At 41.0% G+C, this 20,424-nt stretch overlaps 1 protein-coding gene across 3 annotated transcripts in view; it reads right to left on the bottom strand.

Moving 5' to 3' along the window:
* Positions 1–20,424, bottom strand: part of EPHB6 (EPH receptor B6) — a 78,087-nt gene that overhangs the window by 42,217 nt on the left and 15,446 nt on the right. For all 3 annotated transcript variants that reach the window (XM_085324628.1, XM_085324627.1, XM_085324629.1), the window contains 3 exons: positions 19,234–19,452; positions 10,182–10,246; positions 8,838–9,534 (listed from right to left, as the gene is read on the bottom strand). In XM_085324628.1, the coding sequence (XP_085180754.1) occupies positions 8,838–9,534; positions 10,182–10,246; positions 19,234–19,327 (856 nt within the window). In that variant the 5' untranslated portion in view covers positions 19,328–19,452. The remainder of the gene's footprint in view (positions 1–8,837; positions 9,535–10,181; positions 10,247–19,233; positions 19,453–20,424) is intronic.

Here is a 20,424-nt window from a genome sequence, read left to right as displayed (position 1 = left end):
AAAGAAAGAAAACCTTCATGCAGAGCTGTCTCATGTGTATGTATGTGGCATACGATGCTTTAGAAAACCTCCAAGGACAGAGAATAACATCTAAGGACAGAGACTACACACTGTCTCTGGACACCTATTCCAATGCTTGACTCTCCCCTTTAGGAAGTTTTCTTTCTTATATCCACTTGAAATCTTCAATGTTTCAATTTATGACCAATTTTGATTTATTGTCTGTCATTACCCTGCTTTGCACATCAGGAAACAGCTTGCTTCTTAAATCCTGCCTAAGTCTTCTCTAGGCTAAAGTCAGCTCTCCTTGATCTCTCCAGAGAGATCACACGCTCCAGCTCCCAGCCTTCTTGGTGACCCTTTACTTGGCTCTTGCAAGTTTACGAACATTTTTTTTTCACATTGGAGGCACCAAGCCTAGACACAGTATTCTAGATGTGGTCTGAAAAGGGCCAAGCGATGGGGGAAAAAGCATTTCCSTCAACCTCTGGGCTATGGTTCTGTTGATACAGCCCATGATGCTGTTAGCCTTCTGCCATGGTGTAATGCTGATTAACATCTAGCTTACTGTCTGCCAGGATTCCTGGGTAGAGCCACTGTCCAGGCAGTGAGCTTCCAGTCTGTATTGGGAGAGTGGAGGGCGCAGCCTGAGTCCCTGCCAGATGCTGGACTTCRCATCTGTCCATATCAAATTTCGTTAGGAATTAATGAACAGCTAAATAATTACAATGTCAATGTAAAAAGCTTTTGTAAAGGCATATCGTGCTTTGCAGACCTGTAGAGYTCTTTGAAGGGGTCAAAAGCATTCTGGAAAAGCGTAATCTAGTCGATGTTGTGTGACTGGAATTCCAGAAAGCTATTGAAAAAGTCCCTCAAAGACTGTTAAGGAAACTAAATGGTCACAGGAATAAGACAGAAGATCCTGGTTGGAAGCTGGGAGTCCTCAACGGGAGTATCATGTCTTGCTCTTGCTTTTTCCTAAACATCTCTTACAGCTATAAATAGAGACAGGGACTGGGCAAAATGGATGTTTTTCAAAGAAATAGGCATGCAGGTTCCAGGACTTTGCAAACTGATGTCAAGATGTACTGCTTGTGATGGCAGACAGAGCAGGAGATTTTGATTTATTTTCTTCCTGAAACACAAAAATAGTTCTCGGTCTCACAGAGCAAAATCAAAGGAAAATAGTCTATAAATTTTCTCTACGGAGTTTCCTTAAGAATAGTTAACCTCAGAGAACTCAGGGGACTTTTTTATGGTTAGGTAAATGCAAAAATAAACCATAGAAAGTGAGTACATTCAAGCCTGTATTCAGAGTGAACATAATCCACATGGAATCTATTCTCTAGACATCTCTAGACATCCTCTCATTCATATTCTCTCATCCTAAGATTCAGAAACAGGAAGATCATAGTCGTATGACCTCCTACATCCTAAATAATGGAACAGGATGGACAATGATGGACACACATTCACTTTACATGAGTTAGTGGGTCTACATTGACTTATTTCTTGTTTGGGGATGATAAATATCTAAAAGTCTAAAAGCCTCTCAGAATTAAATTTAATATTTTATAGACTCTCTATCTTAATTCAGTAGCTGTCCAGCAATTAATAAACAAACCTCAAACCATGCATATGGGAAATCATATGATAAATGCCATATATTTCTGTATGACTAATCAAGATAATACAGAACTGATGATGCTCTTTTCTTTAATCTAGCCCATCTTTATGAAGGATCATGATGACTTACTGAAAGTAAATGCAAATTATAATACGTTTTGTAAAAAATAGTCTACTTGTTTTTTATTTATAATGTTACTTTTATGACAAAAAGTCCTTAATAAGTGACACATCATGTAAAGAACAGCAGCAACAACACAAAGTACACGYTTTCTGTTTTGTGCTGATCTAAGTTAAAAATTGCTTTTGGAGGCTAGATCAAATTGTTTCACAGAGGGCCTACTGGTTAAAGCTTAACTGCAGTAGTGTAGAGGATAACTCAGGAAGAAAAGATCTTTTGTGGAAACAGATACAGACATAAAAGGTAAATCAGGCCACACCAATAAGTAATAGGCAGGTCAAGTACATAAGTAGAAGATTGCATACAAAGTTTTTACAGTATATTTGAGCTTTTTTTCCTTAACACTACAAACTGAGAAGATAACAAAGGACATGATCTACTATCAAAAGAATGACTATTGTCCTCTTTCTCTCTCTCAGATGTTCACTGCATGGGATAGCATTCTTTCCTCTGTAATTGCCTGATATTACAGCTTGAAATTAGTGAAAAAATTCCACTAAATTCAGTTGTATAGGATTATGCCATACAGGCATGTAAAGTAAGTTGGTCTTTTAGAAAGTTCAAGGATGAAACTTTTAAGAGAAGGGTTTTTTTCTTAGTTACAAGAGGCATCCAGGATGCCCAATGTGCTTGAAATATTTAAAGAGCAGAGTAGTAAAAATTATATGAAATCCAGGATTCAGTCAGAAACCAAGCTAAAGCAAAGTTTAGTGGTAATAGGAAAGTCTGCAAACCAGTAAAAGCAGGTGCAAATAAACACGTGATTTCTTAGGGAATTTCTCTAATTCTGCTGTGGAAGTGATTTATTGGCCTGTATAGGAAAGTAAGGAAGAAAGGACATGAGTATCAACCAGTAAGAAGGACAAAATCCAGTTCCCTACAAGTGTGTCCTATTATTTTCAGARTTTAAAACCAACAAATATATCAAATTTCCATCTCATCAGCAGGATCCATGCAAGCTTAATAGCAACATGATACTTATCCTGCAACTTTAAAAAATGCAAACCTCGCATTAATATTTAAATCAGTTTTCTGAAACACATAAAAGCAAGTACTGCACATGGTAATTGTTTTCTTTACATTGTTATTTTGGAAAAATAATATTTAATAAATGTTATGCATATTTTACTAAACATATTAATTCAAGTCTAGCTTGAGAAGTCATTAATGAACAAATCTACAAGGAGTTAAGATAAACTACAGGTGCCCCAACACGCCATTTCAGGAGCAGAACAACTATACATAAAAACGCCCAACATTTGCTTGTGTTTCAGCTGATAAAAAGCTGAACCAAGTTCTTTAGAGAGTAATAATTTTGGGATCATTGAAATTGCCCAAGACAAAAACTTTAAAACAGAAAACTACTCCTAAAAGGGTTACTTGAAGAAAGATGTAAGAATATATTATATTTGTAATGTCCTAAGGTTTTACACATTTACCTATGTTTAACCTAAAATACAGAAATAATTACTAAATAAAGCATATTAAGAAAATATTAAGGTGAATGGACTATTCTCAAGGCAATGGCACAATCTCCAGGTGCAGTTTGTCCCATCTAAAATTCTRTCAATCTCTAGCTTGGGGAATGCTTGCTTCATCTGAACAACATCCAAAAAATAAACCAATTATTACCTATTTGATGGTAGATTAAATTGTTGCTGCACTGAAACAAACAAGCTGGAGTTCAGAAATGCTTAGTATATCACAGCTTCAAAAGAAATGCCAGATGATGATTGGATATTTAGGTACCATAACATGAGTTTAAGAATCTCATTTTAGGTACTTTTTTTTTTTTTTTTTTTTTTTTTCCCCAGGAAGTTGCTATACTAAACACAGTGCACTGAAATCAAACAAATAAAAATCTTAATCCGACTTTCTCCTGTTATGTTTTCTTGAAAGCATTAAAGAGTAACAAGACCCAAAGGCTTTGCTAGGAAAAATTCAATTATGTGAACAAAGAAAAATACAATTAATGTGTCTAYCAAAAGGACATAATGAAAAATAAAATGGAAACACCAAAAATATTTGGAGGATCAGAACTCTGAAGTGAAAGATGTGCTTTTTAGGAAAGACAGGACAGGAAGGCRAGGTGGTGGAGTTGCTCTTTATGTGAGAGAGCAACTGGAATGCATCGAGCTCTGCCTAGGGKTGGAGGAGGAAGCAGTCGAGAGCTTATGGGTAAAGATCAAAGGGCAGGCTAACTGTTGTGGGTGTCTACTACAGGCCACCTGACCAGGAAGAGAAAGTCAATGAGGCCTTCTACAGACAGCTAGAAGTAGCCTCACGATCACAGGCCCTGGTGCTCATGGGAAGACTTCAATCACCTTGGCATCTGCTGGAGGGACTACACAGCAAGGCACAATCAGTCCAGGAGGCTCCTGCAGAGCATTGATGATAACTTCCTGTCACAAATGGTGGAGCAGCCTATGAGGAAGGGTGTCCTGCTGGATCTTGTCCTTACCAACAGAGAGGGACTGGTTAGAGATGTGAAGGYTGCGGGCAGTCTTGGATGCAGTGACCACCAGATGGTGGAGTTCAGGATTGTGCAGGAAAGAAGCAAGACAACAAGCAAGATTGCAACCCTGGACTTCAGGAGAGCAAACTTTGGGCTCTTCAGAGACCTACCTGGAGGAATCTCATGAGTTAAGGCCCTAGAGGGAAAGGGGGTCCATGAGAGCTGGCTAATATTCAAACATCACTTCCTCCAAGCTCAAGAGTGGTGCATCCCTATGAGTAAGAAGTCCAGCAAAGGTGGCAGGAGACCTGCGTGGGTGAGCAAGGAGCCCCTGGCCAAATTTAGACAGAAGAAGAAAGTACACAGAATGTGGAAGAAGGGACAGACTATTGGGAGAATTATAGGAATGCAGTCAGAGTATGTAGAGATGCTGTGAGGAAGGCTAAGGCCCATTTGGAATTGAGTCTTGCAAGGGATGTCAAGGACAATAGGAAGGGCTTCTTCAAATACATCAGCAGCAAGAGGAGAACTAGGGAAAATGTCGGCCCACTACTGAATGGGGCGGGGGTCCTGGTGACAAGGGATACAGAGAAGGCAGAGTTACTGAATGCCTTCTTTGCTTCAGTCTTTATTGCTAAGGGCAGCCCTCAAGAATCCCAGAGCCTGGAGACAACAGAGAAAGTCTGGAGAAAGGATGACTTTCCTTTGGTTGAGGAGAATAGGATTAGAGACCTTCTGGGCAGGCTAGACATCCACAAATCCATGGGCCCAGATGGGATGCACCCACGGGTACTGAGGGAGCTGGCAGATGTTGTTGCCAAGCTGCTCTCCATCATCTTTGAAAGGTCATGGAGAACTGGAGAGGTGCCTGAGGACTGGAAGAAAGCCAATGTCACTCCAGTCTTCCAAAAGGGCAAAAAGAGGGACTCAGGGAACTATAGGCCAGTCAGCCCCACCTCCATCCCCGGAAAGGTGATGGAACAGCTCATTCCGCATGCCATCACCAAGCATATGGAGGAAAGGGAGGAGATCGTGCTTCATCAATATGATAGCCTTCTATGATGGAATGACGGGCTGGGTAGATGAGGGGAGAGCAGTGGATTTTGTCTCCCTTAACTTCAGCACGGCTTTTGACACCGGATCCCAGAACATCCTCCTCGATAAGCTCAGGAAGTGTGGGCTAGATGAGTGGTCAGTGAGGTGGGTTGAGAACTGGCTGAAAGGCAGAGCCCCAAGGGTTGTCGTCAGTGGCGTGGGGTCTAGTTGGAGGCCTGTGGCTAGTGGCGTTCCCCAGGGCTCACTACTGGGTCCCATCCTGTTCAACTTGTTCATCAGTGACCTGGACGAGGGGACAGAGTGCCTCCTCAGCAAGTTTGCTGATGATACCAAGCTGGGAGGAGTGGCTGATACACCGGAGGGCTGTGCTGCCGTTCAGAGAGACCTGGACAGGCGGGAGAGCTGGGCGGAGAGGAACCTCCTGAGGTTCAACCAGGGCAAGTGCAGAGTCCTGCGCGTAGGGAGAAATAACCCTAGGCACCAGTACAAGCTGGGGGCTGACCTTCTGGAGAGCAGCTCCGCAGAGAAGGACCTGGGAGTGCTGGTGGATGACAAGTTGACCATGAGCCAGCAATGTGCYCTTGTGGCCAAGAAGGCCAACGGTATCCTGGGGTGCATTAGGAAGAGTGTTGCCAGGAGGTGGAGCGAGGTGATCCTGCCGCTCTACTCAGCCCTGGGGAGGCCTCATCTCGAGTCCTGCGTCCAGTTCTGGGCTCCCCAGTCCAAGAGAGCCATGGAGCTACTGCAGACAGTCCAGCGTAGGGCTACAAAGATGATCAGAGGGCAGGAGCATCTGCCCTATGAGGAACTGCTGTGAGAGCTGTGCCTGTTTAGGCTGGGGAAGAGAAGACTGAGGGGGATCTTATCAATGTCTATAGGAACCTAAAGGGAGGGTGTCAAGGGGATGGGKACAAACTCTTTTCAGTAGTGCCATGCATCAGGACAAGAGGCAATGGGCAAAAACTGAAYGACAGCAAGTTCCACCAGCACGTGAGGAGGAATTTCTTCACTGTGAGAGTGTGAAAGCACTGGAAAAGGTTGCCCAGAGAGGTTATGGAGTCTTCTTCTCTGGAGATACTCAAAGTCCGCCTAGGTGCAACTCTGTCTAACATGCCCTAGGTGACCGTGYTTGAGCAGGGGGGTTGGAYTAGACGATCTYCGGAGGTCCCTTCCAACCTTACTGATTCTATTATTCTATGATTCTAAACAAAAGCCTCTTGTAGGCTGTAATTTGTACCTTCTAATTACACATAATTTCCTTATAACTAACCACCACAGTTGAAAAACTTCCTCTAATGGATCCTTCCAATTGTGTAATCTCTCTCTCTCTGTATATATATATATATGTATATGTATATRTAAATAAAAGAAAATTGAGCTATTTGGATCATCTTTCTGCTCAAGTAATTTGATTTTGGTCCTGTGATTCATATAAGTCCTCTAGCTACTAGAAATGCATCCATTCCATGCCATACATTAAATAGTATTCTAAAAAATAATTTCATATAATGAGTGCAGGTTTAGTTTCACTGCAGACTRAATCTTTACTCACTATCACTGCAACCACCTGCACTTAGATTTTTTCCAAAGATTGACAGTGCTTCAGCTGAGGCTGCATCTTTGCAGGATTTCTGCAAACTATAATACAGTTACACTAAATAAGTATCAAAAGTCTTTCAAAGTCATGTAGAACTGATCCCTTCTTTCACAGACAGTAGTTTCCTACTGTTTTACCCCTTTCCTCTTTGGAGTTTCAAGGCAGTATTTAAAGCCCATATTCCAAATGACTTGCTCCACTTTTTTCACAGTTCGACTAGAGTGGAAACATCACTGTACAACTCCATGTCCCTCTAGCTACTCTAAGTTCCTCTAGAAACACATGATATTGTAGGACATTTCTGATGCAAAAGAAGAAGTATTATTTGGGGAGGCGTACATACCAAACTGACCATCCATTGAAGAGTCCTTGCAAGAAGCTGGCAGCATAAGATGAGATGGCAAATTCAACAAAAGGCAAGTATAAATGGCACATATCACTGAGGAAGTAAATCCAGCACCAAGTCTGGATACCCACAGAAAAACTACTTCTGTTGACAGGAAAGGGCTAAGCAAATTGGTGATCTAAATCTGAAGGACGTTTCAAATAAATTAAGACTGCTTCTCTGGACTAACTCTGAAGTTAAGCTCCATGTATACTGATCTAGAGAAGACCTGAATTGGCCAAGAAGCCTTCTAGTAAGAGAAAGAAAAAAAAGAAACTTGCCATTCCAGCTATTTCTAAATTAAAACAATGAGCAGGATAAAAAGGCACACACATTTTAATAATTCTTAAAGCATAAACAAACGAAAAACACTTACCAAATTTAATTCCCTTTGTAAGCCTCCAGCACAATGAACTCCATGACTTTCAGACTACTGTGCTTTAATAATGTTATTTTGCATGACTTCAATCACTTTATGAAAAAGGAATTTAAGGTAACATATAGACAACCATTAACTATATCTTGTAATTTTTCACTGAGGGTTAACCAGAATGTTTGTAATTCTCAATATCCCAGGCATAGTCTTAATTGAATGTACTACACGCTAACTTTAGAATTGCTCCTGCACTTGAAACCAGGTTTTACATTACATTTATTCTTTTTTAAAAAAAGTCCTGAATTGTAGTGGAGCAATCTTTTCATTGCTAAGAGATCCTGATGATGGCACAGATACCTGTGATAGCATAGATGCTTATCAAAACTGAGGAAGCACCAGAAGTACATTATACCCAAAATTATATCTTTGTAAGCAACATACAGAGCAGTTTGTTCTAATCAATTGTCTAAAGCCTGAAAAAGACAGTCATGACATTAGATTGGCTGTTCAGGTTTGGCCAGATTTTGGCCTAATACCAATGCTGGGTGATATAAAGCTGATTCTACTTCCACGAGGACCATTTTATACAAAATGCCGTGCACTCCAGGGCAGAAAGCATTTTACAGGTCTCATGGCAGTAGCATTATCATGGTTGTTTCTTACCCTCCCAGTCTCACAGATTCCTGTGGCATGCTCCCTGACCAATGATCAGGCTTTTCTTTTCTCTTGTTACCAGTGGTTCCAACAGTACTAGCAAAGGACCCAAGCCATTAGAGCATATTAGTTCTAGGCTCAGCTCTTGTACCTTATGGCATCTCCCTTTTAAGGATGGTGCAACTTAGCGGAGAAGTGGAACCACATTACCACTGGCTAGTTACAACTTTTGCCCATTTTGCAGACGAAGCTCAAAAGACTTTCTCTTGTCACAGCTTCAGCTAAGCTCTGAATACAGTTTCTAACCATGTTCTTAAAATCAAGAAGTGTTCCCTCCATCTTCAGTCTGCAGCACTAGGTTTGAGAAGAGGAGGCTGTTAGTACGTGTTCTCTGTGAGAAATGATTTAACTTTCTAGATCTGTCACCTTTTGGCAAATACCAAATACTAACACAGAGATTCAACAAGGAATGGGCTGCCTAAGTAGTGGGGCAAAAAAGTCGCTCACCTTGGCAGGCTCGTTCATTATCAACAGGCTGGTGGCCAGCCTTGCAGRTGCATCGTCCAATGGCCACCATCCACTCGCCTTCTCCATTGCAGTGCAACCGAATACCTGAAGACCCAGCTGTACTTTCCTCTTCAGCATTTGCTACACATGTCCCTACTGACTCCACCAGGGAGGTCCTCTCCCCTCCAGCAAATGTTTCAGGGAAGGAGGCAAATCCTTTCACCACAGCTGGGCACTTGTAGAAGAAGACCTGAACCGCCACAAGGGACATGCAGGCTCCTGAGTCCTGGAAGGCCAGGTAGAAGCCACGTTGGGTGAGTGGCCCAAAGCTACGGACTTTAACATTCATCTTTACCACCTTCCCAGTGCTGTCCACCTGGGAAAAGCTTTCATCAGCTGCAATAGTATCCACCTTGGTCCAAGGGCCCTCGTGCCACTCTGGCAAGTCCTGAGAGGCTATGTCAGCCTCTGCCTGGTGGTAGTAGAGTGTGAAAGTCTCCTTGCAGGAAGAGGCCACAGTACGCATGCTGGCACAGTCTCTCACTGAGAAACGGAGGCGGACATGTACTCGGTGCGCCCCATGCCGCTCAATGAAGTGAGTACGCAACCAGTTATTCTGACCTGGTTCAGCCACATTACAGACTTCAAAGGTTCGGATCAGGCGCTTCTTGTCATCCAGGACACTTACCTCATCCCACTATAATGGACATATGGGAGGAAAAAAAGAAGAATAATAAAAACAGGGATTGAGTGTTTGACTGTGCCAAAAATACAGGACAGGCCTTCTTCTTCCCTTTCCACATCTATGACAGGACTTGAGCCCACTGCTGGCACATGCAGTACAGCAGTTTAGACAAAATAAAGTATGATGTTGTAAGGAAGGGCTGTTAAAGGCTATAAGGAGGTCTGTTTCCATGGAAATCTATCATATGGTGTTGAGGATCTTAATGTCAGAAGTTCACATCTTCCCCCCTCCTTCCCATACTTCCTATCTCCAGAGGCAAGACAAAAAAAAATGAGATAGAAATGAGAAACTATCCTCTGAACAAAACATTACAGCAGAAGTCCCTCCTACCCAGCTGTACCACAGTTAGGCTGTATATGGGAGYGCTGGAGATCTCATGAGTACTGCTGAAGGAAGAGGGGGAAGAAAGAGAGTAAAGAGGAGACAATAGCCTCCTCTCTTAACAATCTGTTTTTGCACAACGCACAGTGTTCAGATTGTTAAGATGCACAGAAAACATAAACCATGCCTCACTGGCTCCAGTCTCTCCTTTTTAATTGGCTACATACTTGTCTTCCCACCAGAGGTGAGGGCAAAAAGAGGACAAGGAAAATGCTTACCCCATCAGGAGGGTGGGTGGTCCAGCCGATCTCTGAGGTTTCTCCGGTGGTATCCAGAAGTATTTCTGTTTACATTAAAAATAATTAAATAAAAAGAGCATTTTGTGCTTTTCCAAGTCATGGTAAAATTTTATCTGTCCCTCACAGGACTCTCTGGAGAAAACAAAACAAAACAAAACAAAACAAAAACCCCACTTCTCTTGTAGAGGGCTTCCACACACCCAGAATATACATTCATGTTTTGAGATCAAGTATGACAGATTACATCTATAGTAGTAGATTAAGCAGGGCCAAGACAGGGTCTTGGGTACTGGCACATGATCATGCTATGCCATAGCTAGCAAGTTGCTGGCATTATTTTGTCAGGACAAACAATTTTGCAGGTAGTGTGTAGGTAAATTCACACCATGGGCCAGAGTTATCATAATGAGCAGTACAAGTGAGGACACCCTCTTTTTGGAAAGAGTGGGACAGAAAGATAACTTATATGGTATGTGCCAGGCTATGCCATTCCCCATAAGGCCTTACTTGCCCATTTTATTTACTAGTATAAATRCGGACACAAGGTCAGGACACCTTTGTTTCTAGCTCTGTAACCAAATGTCTGTGGGACTTTAGGATGACGACTCAGCTAATCCTCTAGTGGATTCACTTTACTCTGGGGCTGAGCATTAGGCTGCACATTTGTGTTCCAGTCTCAGCTTTATCAGAAATTAATTATTAAATAGCCTTTTGTATTATACTGCTCAGGAGTAAAGCACACACAGAACCTTACAGGCCTACCTTATTCCCACAACTAGTCTGCATTTCCCTTGTAAATGAATCTGCCACTGGAGATAAGCACCAGACTGACTACTGCAATATAGAACAGGTTGTGGCATAGCAAGCTATACACATAGTATTCTCCACAGGGAACATCAGCTCTGAGAACACCCTAGAAGGTACTGGTATGCAAGTATGCAAGTGTTTATATGTATGTTTATAGGCAGGACACAGGAAAAAATGACCTAGGTGTTTACATGTGCTGATATATACTGTACATGYCAAACTTTTTTTTCCCCTTAATTTTGGAAAACCAATCTCCTTTTGTTTGCTTCTTTCAATTTTCCTGTTTCTATCCTGTTGCTTTGTGTACAAAAGGAAAGGGAAAAGGAAAAACCACCAACAATTCTTGCAATTCTCTTAAGGATGTGATGATGTGATTGCCCCATCTTTTATGCAGATATTCTACATTAGTAGTTGCTATTTTCAGATCACTAGATTGCTGATTCCACTGTCCTGATCAGCACTCCTTGGAATTCAATCTACATTAAGCAACATAAAGAACAGGCCAGATTCATCCTAAAACAGGGATGGAGTCAYGTTTATCTATGCCTCAGGCTTCCTCAAAGTCCCAGAACTGATGTTTTGTGTATTCCTACAGGAGATCATATATTTCTTAGGCTTTTCTGAGGAGCAGTTGCAGCAAGCTGCCACAGTTCCCAGCTTCAACAGAAGGGTAAAATATCTGGCTTGCCAGAACTAGAAAGATCTACTGCTTACTGCTTAACCAACCCCCTTTATAGAATTACCTAGCAGACCTCAAGGAATACTGAGCAGCTCTGCTACCCTACCCTACTCAAGGGTAACCTGGCTCACATGGCTCCTCTGAGATATGAATGACTGGGAAAGGTTTACGAACCTTCTCGAGGCATGATCCTTCCCCAGGCTGTCCCTGAAGCGGGGGAACTTTGCATTCTCCCACGCACACTGCTGTTAGGACTGCACAGTCAGGGCTAGGGGGCTGGACTCTGTCATGTCAGTACTTTGCCACTAGCTTCTCAGATACAGCTTTGGTATGTTGGAAATTTACAGCTGAATTTACTAGCCTGGAAGAAAAATGGACTATACTCTTTCAGTCTTGCTCAGAATCAAGGATACGGAGATTAGATCAGACTCAAGATTAGGACTGTCCTAGAGATAACATCTTACCAGGTGACCTCAGAGCATCAGCCAAGCAATATTTCACCATGGCTTAAAGCTGAGGAGTAGTCAGGATATCTGASCAATCTGGAGGCTTTAAATAGATGAAATGATGAAAATTCTTCCTTGACTCTTGTTTTAATCTTACATTTTGGAACAATGAGATTCCATTTTCTTAAGACTGCTATTTTGGTTCACACCAGAAAAAAATAGTTGATGAGAGATTCTCCCCTATTTTGCTTCCTAAATTCTTCTACAATATCTCATACAGCAGTGAGTCAAAGAGATTATTTACACTCTATCTTAAGCACATTCAAAACGACTACACTCTTATTTCACAATGAACCTGTTCTTTCAAACCAAAGAGGGATAAAAAAATGCTCAAGGCTTATGTTGGTACCGCACTGTGGTCATGTCGTGAACCAGTCTCTTGATTGCACTGTACTATGATGTCAGCTAGAGAAAAGTTGAAAGTTACCACTGTAAGACCAGGCTGTCCAGGACAGACATGTTAATAATTTTCAGATCTTGGATACACCACACTTTCAGCAAGACACTTTTGTGCCTGTGTTACAGGCAGGATGTTTCCCTGGGTACAATAATGATGATAATTTGCCCAAGGATGACTGATCTTGAGATAACATCTATGAAGGTAGAGATAGCCTACCAGCTTTCTGGATTGAGGAAAACTTGTCCTCAGCATCAGCCCATATTTCAGTGGAGCAGTATAAGGGGGAAACATACAACCCAGGTCTAAGCAAACTACAGCCACCGAGGAGAAAGTTGATCCTGAGAAGACAAAGAAACAATTCCTTTATCTGTGGGATTAGAAGATTGCTGATAACAATCACCAAATCACTGTAAGGGAGGCTTGGAGATCATCTGGTCCAACAACCCCCTAAAAGCAAGGTCAAATTACAGTTGGTTGGTCAAATCCTTGCCTATTTGAATTTTGAATATCTGCAAGTATATATGTACATTGGAAGACAGGGTCTTTGCAAGGGGCACAAGGGTCAACGGTAACTTTCAGAGAGTTTGCTTTGCTATGCAGCTGAATGCCCTGAGCAGCAAAACCCTCTGGCTTAGAAAAGGGTCTTAAAATAACTGAAATGTTACTGGGCCTACGCTGCCTTGCACAACCATGCCTTGTGCATGCACAAGGGGGAAGACTGAGCCTGCCCCCTTAGATAAAACATTCTCTGAGCTTGTGTGATAATATTGTTAGGGGTTGCTGAATCCAGAAGCCTGACAGAAGCAAGGCTGCTGCTGCTCCATACCCCTAGCTCCAACGAATAGTGAGGCTGAGTGTGTATTTGCAACAGGCACACATACAAACACACATATACAATACATATATAAACAGTCAGCCACAGTCACACRGATCAGCACGGACAAAAACACTCAYCAGTCATGCAAACACAAAGAACATCAACGGCCTCATCACATTTTCCTCTCTGGCTGATCAGGATGTAGGTCTGTTAGTAGGAAATACATATATATTTATATACAACGTGGATCCCTCCAGTAACTGGTCTTAGACTCTCAGTATGCCCAGTAGCTGGACCTTGAATTGTTTTGCTTCCAGTTGCAGAGAGATACACATATACAAATGCATTTCTCAATCAAATTCTAGACCTTACAGTCTGGTCTTGACTTCCTGGCACCCTCAGTGGCTGACTCCTCCAACTGCCTCAGTAACAGACACTTGCATATAAACAGGTCTCTCAGCTGACCCCCAGGATGTCAGTTTCCTTACTAGCTGGCTTGAACCTCCTAGTTCCTCCAATAGCCAGCTCATAGATCCTCTGGTCTCTACCTAGCTTCCCAAGCCACTTACCCTGCTCACTAACTTACTCCGACTTGATACTCACTAGTAATCACACACTGACATACGCACTCTCACTCGCTCCAGTTGCTGGCACTACAGACACACAGGCCCTGCATCCCTTGGTCCAACTCCCATTGCTGGCACCTGATCTTCATCCACTCTTGTCTCCCCAGTTGCTGGCACCACAGACACATAAGCCCCTATGACTTGTGGTCTGACTCCAGTGCCTGGCACTCAGACTACCATGCACACACATAACACAGAGCACCTTCACCCAGAAGGTTGGAAAATGGCTAAGAAATGAAGTTTAATAATACCGGACAGACTACACTGATCAGGCACAAGGAATTGCYAGACAAGCATACTGACCAGCAACCTGGTTACAAGCTATCGGCCCCTTTTATCCTCTTATCCTCCTATTTTCCTACCTTTGTTCCTCCCCAAACCACCCTGATCTCTCCCTTTCCCCACATATGGTTTGTCCCCTAAACAATCCATAGTAAGTTTTGCACAGTCTGAAAAAGCTCTTCCTCGAATCCCTTAGTAAATTCTGTGACCCTCTTGGTAGTAACCCCCCTCAGTCTGAAAGGTGCTCCAGAGAGAATTTCTCATTGACTCATCTTTATGAGTTTCATCCCCAGAAAATGGGACCAACCACTGTCCTGTGATAGACTTGGGAGAATCCAGGTCAGGGTGCTCATTTCTTTAACTCCATTATTCAGGTTCCCATGCCTGTCATTGGTCCTCTGTGCTCCTTTGAGTGCATAGAGACAAGCACATAACCCACCAAATAAAACTATATAAATGTGGGCTACCACTTGGAGACAGAATACAGAGAAACCTTTAGGAAGCCTTAAATACACTAGAATTCTCCCTAAACACACTAGAATTCTCYCAAAACTAAACAGTAGTGTGGTGAAATAAATAAATATATCAATAGCTAGTGACATATGCAGTTGTAATAAGTATTTTATTCTTCAAGAATGAATGAATTAAACAAGTAAAAAGCAAGCCAAAGTAGCTGTGTATAGTTCAAAATCTCCACTTGTTCATACTCTATATAAAGATTGCTGTTTAATTATGTAACAAAAATGTCTTTTTATAGTTCAGCTATGATCTAACATGACAAAACAAGCCCAAGTTATAAAATATGCCTCCTTATGTAAGGGAACATATACAAACCCAGTTCACATGAGACAAATTAATCTAATTTAAAATAAAAGATGAATCTTCTTTACAATATTGCTAAGTCATTCCTGTAATGAACATTCCTGCATCAGTTCTGTACTCACATGCAATTAACAAGAAAGCAATTTGGAGGCAATGGGACATGTATTTAGTGCATTCCATGAGGTATAATTTCTAACTACTTGCTATGTCAGAGCAAAATGCTGACACTGTCAGAATATCAAAGTTGTCATCAGCACGGAGAAATTATCACACTCCAATCAGGAGTTATATACCATCTGTCAAAGACAGTAATGTCAGCCAACTAATTGAGGATATGGAATGGAACAGTTATTTGCAATGTAGCAGAGCTTTCAAGCTTCATGAATTACTATCCATTTTCCTCTGTGCCTTCCCTATTCTTGTGTTAAAACTCTTAGGAAACTGATAGGATTTAAATGCTGCATTAATTCTTTTAAAACCTTCAGGAAATGCTGAATTAAGGCAGGAGAATCAGGAAATAATAAGTTTTTATATTAAATATTTAGTTTCAACTTTGCATATATAACCTAAATAAATGATTATATACAACTTTCCTAGTGATACCATATATTTTCTGTCCCTGCTTAAGGGCTTCATTGTGCAAACACTCACTATTGAGTCTAGAACTTATCTTCTGTGTAATTCTATTACTGTCAAACTGGTTGCTTCTGATGACCATATGATGTGATTTTTAAAGCTTAAGTTTTTTTGCCTTTTTTTTCCTTTATAAACAGTAAAAATGTCAGTTTGGGTCTGTCTGGGTTTTACTGAAGCATATAATCCCAGATATTGCATACTATAAGAATGTAAAACTTAACTGAGAAGCTCTTCCTTTTCTCTGAAGCTTTAATTAGCTTTGAATATAAACAGTTTTAGTAGCATCCTGACTAGCCATCTATTGCTCTCCAAACAGTGAAAGCTATCCTGCAGCTCTTGAACAGTTTCATTATTGAGCTATGACATATACCTAGAAACAGTGATGTCCTAGCACAAGAACTAACAAGTAAACTATTATGGGGGGAAAAAAATCAAGTTTAGCTGCTGAGCTGGACATCTGGGATAACCTGGGCTTCCCTCCCCTTCCAAACAAGTTGTCCATCCAGCCCTGTCCCATGCATCTCCACCTGTCTGCTCCTGGAGATTACTCTACTCTGGGCTCCCCAAACATGTTGAAAAGATTCTGGCATGCAGGGTATTTCCTGTGTTTTTCAAAAACAGGAAACAGAAAATGTATCCTTTTACCTAGCATGTAGCTCAAAAATAATAGCCCCTTCCCCGAAATTAAAACCTTAAAAACACTTGAAGAAAGTCATAATCTTGGGCAATGCAGTTTTAGTGCTGTGCGATATTGCTTCCTGTTATAAAGCCAAAGTAACCAGGTTACAAATGTGTTCCGTTTCCCAGAACAGCTTTATTTCATTCTTCCCATGCAGGCTTTTCTCTATTCTAAAAATCGTACCTGGAAAATTTTGTATAACATGCTCATTCCTAGTGAAATCAGTGCGTGCARACACTGGATCTGTATCAAAACAGTTGAGCCTGATGATTGTTTTTAAGCATAAAAAAATCCCCCTAAATTCTAGAGTTCATTTTAAATTGCCTACGAGAACTTCCTTACTTCTGAGTCTCGCACGTCTTGTAAAAGGGTACTGTCTTTACCCCACCTTAAAAGCATTCTGCATAGAAAATATTTTCTGTCTTTATAATGCATATAAATATGCTTTGCAGATTTTGGCTATTCCCTCCCACCATACCTCCTTTCATTTTTTAACCATTTACATGAAGGTTTGTTTTATCAGTATTTTATCTAGTTCTTTTTTCAYTACTAGAAAATAATAAAAAGAAATATTCAATTTGAGAGAAAAAGTGATTTACRTTTAGCCTGTTCAAATCAAATTCAAATGCCTCAGGAACACTTGCAAGCAAAATTATCCTGACTGACTTTTCCCATTGAGTCAAACCTCTTCAGAGGTAAGAGTTATATTAGAGGCACAACCTAAGGCTTCTAAGAAACCTCCCAGAAAACAAGGATCAAACYTGATATTCCTTATATTTTTTTCAACTTAAATCTGAAATTTGAAGTTTCAAGACTCTATTGTACAGAATCATGAATCAACAAAACTGCCAYTGGCCTATTTTCTCCCTTATAGGCAAGTCTGTAATAAACCTAAGCTTTCCACAAAATTATCATCAGACTTCTTTTCCTTCTAATGTAGAATTTTTCCTTGCCTTTCCTTGCCTTGACCACAGCAAAAACGCGTATYTCTGAAATGCAAATTAGATTTGGAGTGCTATTTTTGGACCATGCAGTACTGTCGTAGTGCAAGGATCTGACCTCCCAACCCAAACCAGCGGCTCACCAGCACTTGTACCTTTTGATTTGTAGGCAGAATTTCACTTTCCCACTCTAGTTCAAGTGACTCAAGCACATGATCTATGAAGTTGTATCATGTAGCATTCTCTAAATTCTTTCATCACTACAAACTTAAAGGAGTGATCAATGAATTCTGAAAATGTGAGTTTCTACAGGAATTGAGTTATTTTGTAGTTGGAGAGCATGGACATTTTTCCTCCTTTCTCTGTCTCAGAGTCTCCATCAGTTACACTGAGGCATAAAAACATTTGCAGTATTTTGTAAAACCATTTAAAATTTTGCAATAAATACAGCTGCAGAGATTTAAGAATTTCAATTACAATCTTGCATGCTACAATCCCAATGAAATGACATGAACTAAAACGCAGAAAGAAAAAAATACGTAACACTTGCTTGTCCTCTGTTAAGTGAAGGGGTTACACTGGTATTTACTTTCAGCAATTTTCATGAACCCAGGAAACCTAGGGCCCAAAGACTCCACAAGAAACCTCTTCCTCCATGATAAATCCTGAATAGTAAGGTCTAGTGACACAGCCTCAGATCCCAGTGCAGCGACTTGTTTCCTTTCCCTTCTTGGGGCTTTTATTATATTTCAGAGGAAACACATAATAAATACATAACAAATCTTTCCATTGACCATCTTCTCTCCAACACTCCCCTCCATAYCCCACCACACACACACTATTCCCTTCCTATTTAAGATAAAGGATGTTTTAACAGTAGTCCTTCCTCTTAATTACTGAAAATTAATTACTTAATTAAAAGTTATTTTTCATTCCCAATCTCTATCCTCTTTTTCTTCATATCTCCCCACTCCTACTGCTCTCCTTTCCCTCCCTCCAGATCTTTCCTTCTCTGAYCCCCTCTGGTTTCTCCCCTTTCCTCCTCTCCTTTTTTTGAAAGCTTTCATGTGTGAGAGATGAGCATTCATCACAAAGCAGTGCAGTTCAGTAARCACATGTGGCTTCAAGGATATCTCTTGGAACTAACAAAAGGGTTGTTTACAATATGTCTACCGTTCTCTGATGCTCTCCCGTATCTCCCCTCTCACTACTCCTGCACTCATCACCCTCCATCCTACCACTTGTTCTCCCTTCTCCCCTTTCCTTGGCCTCTCTTCTTTCCTGTCCATCTTTTCTCTACTTTGTCTTCATTATTCTCTCCTTTCTCTCGTCTACTGTCTCAGCACAAACTGCCTCTTCTGGTTCATGCAAAGCATTCCTTCATATGGGAATTTATACAGGACAAGTGGTTCAAACGGGAGAGTCAAAAGTTCCTGATTTCAGCCCACTGGATACAGCTGTGTAGAACAGCATAAACCTTCAGGGACTGTTTCACAAAGCGAACATGGTACAAAAACAGGAACACAAGTATCAAAATATATGCAAAGCATAAAGAAGCACCTTATTGTCAGAAGCAAAGATTTATTTTCCAAGACTGTCTCACTTCTGAGATATCCAGTATAAATGCTTATTAATGCAATAAGTTCTTCATATAAGGGGTTGTTTGTCTCCCTAGAAACAATACTGTATCTTTCATATCTCATGAGACAGCGAGCAACCATTAAACAGTCATTTCCTAAAGCCCATGTAGACTAGGATAAGTATACTAGAGAATAAGTCGTTTTCTCTACAGAAGATGTTTGGAAAGTTAACACATTATATAAAATTTGCTCTTACCTTCCAGTGAGGTKACTAGATGAAAGAAGCAGACCATCCACAGGCAACCCATCCCCGCGACTCTTCTTGTACTGATGGCAGCATTAGAATCCATGAAGGTTATCTGTGGATTCCACCATCTCCAAAATACACACCCCACTCCCTTCAATTGTTCACAGGCTGCTTGGGGTGTTTCAATCCCTTCCCAAGTCAAAGCAGAGAGGTCTTCACACAAAAGTGCTAGTTAAGGCAGAAGATAGAAACAGAAATCAGGTCACAGTAATATAGAATTGGCTGTTTTTATACAGCTGCCCCATCATTTACAACTTCTAAGCTACAGGTAAAGAGAGAGCAGCACAGATGCGGTATGAATCATACTAGCACTATCCTACATGCCTTACATTGGCCCTCGGTCCCAGTTGTTTTACACACTGCCAGCAAATACAGAAACATCCATGGTATCATAGGCAGTGGGGTTCCCCAAGTCAATGTTAAACTGTCTCACAGTATAAGCTGTATTCTTACTGAATGGCTTAAGTCCTGAGCCTTTGAAGCTTCAGCAAAGTCCCTTGGAAGGTTTCCATTCCAAATCCCTCGTAGGCTTTCCAAACTCTGTCTCTCATAATTGTACTTTGTCTGTTCAGGACTCTTCAGTGCAGTATTCATGACAGAAGAGTTCTTGCCATTCATAGCAATACATATCTGCACTGCTGACRTACTTCATTCTACAAAAAACTGCATTTCAAATGTAGGCATTCAGCACCACAAATATCTGGCCTTACAACATTCTCAAAGCTGGACAACATTATTTCAATAAATAGGCTTACAAATGAGGAAGCAGATTACAGATGAGTATTTTTCAAGGCAGTCTGTATCAGAGGCAGGAAAAGAAACCAAGTCTAAATTTATTATCTTAAGCAAAAAAACAAACAGCAAACAAAACAACAACAAAACAAAACAAACAAAACCCCCACTGTTAAGAACCTGACATCAAAGCTTGGCTTCACAGTCCTTGGAGGAGCATGAAGCTTAATCCAGCACTGAATTGAATCAACCCAGTACAATAATTTTACTAAGCAAGGTATTTCTATGCCCACCAGTTAACAGCCTACTAGAGAAATATTATGGTAGTATGTAGGTTATGTGAAAAACAGTATGTTTTGTTTCTTTAGGTGATCTTTGTGCAGAGCACTATAAACACTTCAGGGATGC

Source organism: Rhea americana, unplaced genomic scaffold (genome assembly GCF_003343005.1).
Source record: "Rhea americana isolate MKP2758 unplaced genomic scaffold, rheAme1 scaffold_92, whole genome shotgun sequence".
NCBI lineage: Eukaryota > Metazoa > Chordata > Aves > Rheiformes > Rheidae > Rhea > Rhea americana.
Note: the sequence above shows the minus strand (reverse complement) of the source record. Positions and strands in the feature narration are given on the sequence as shown.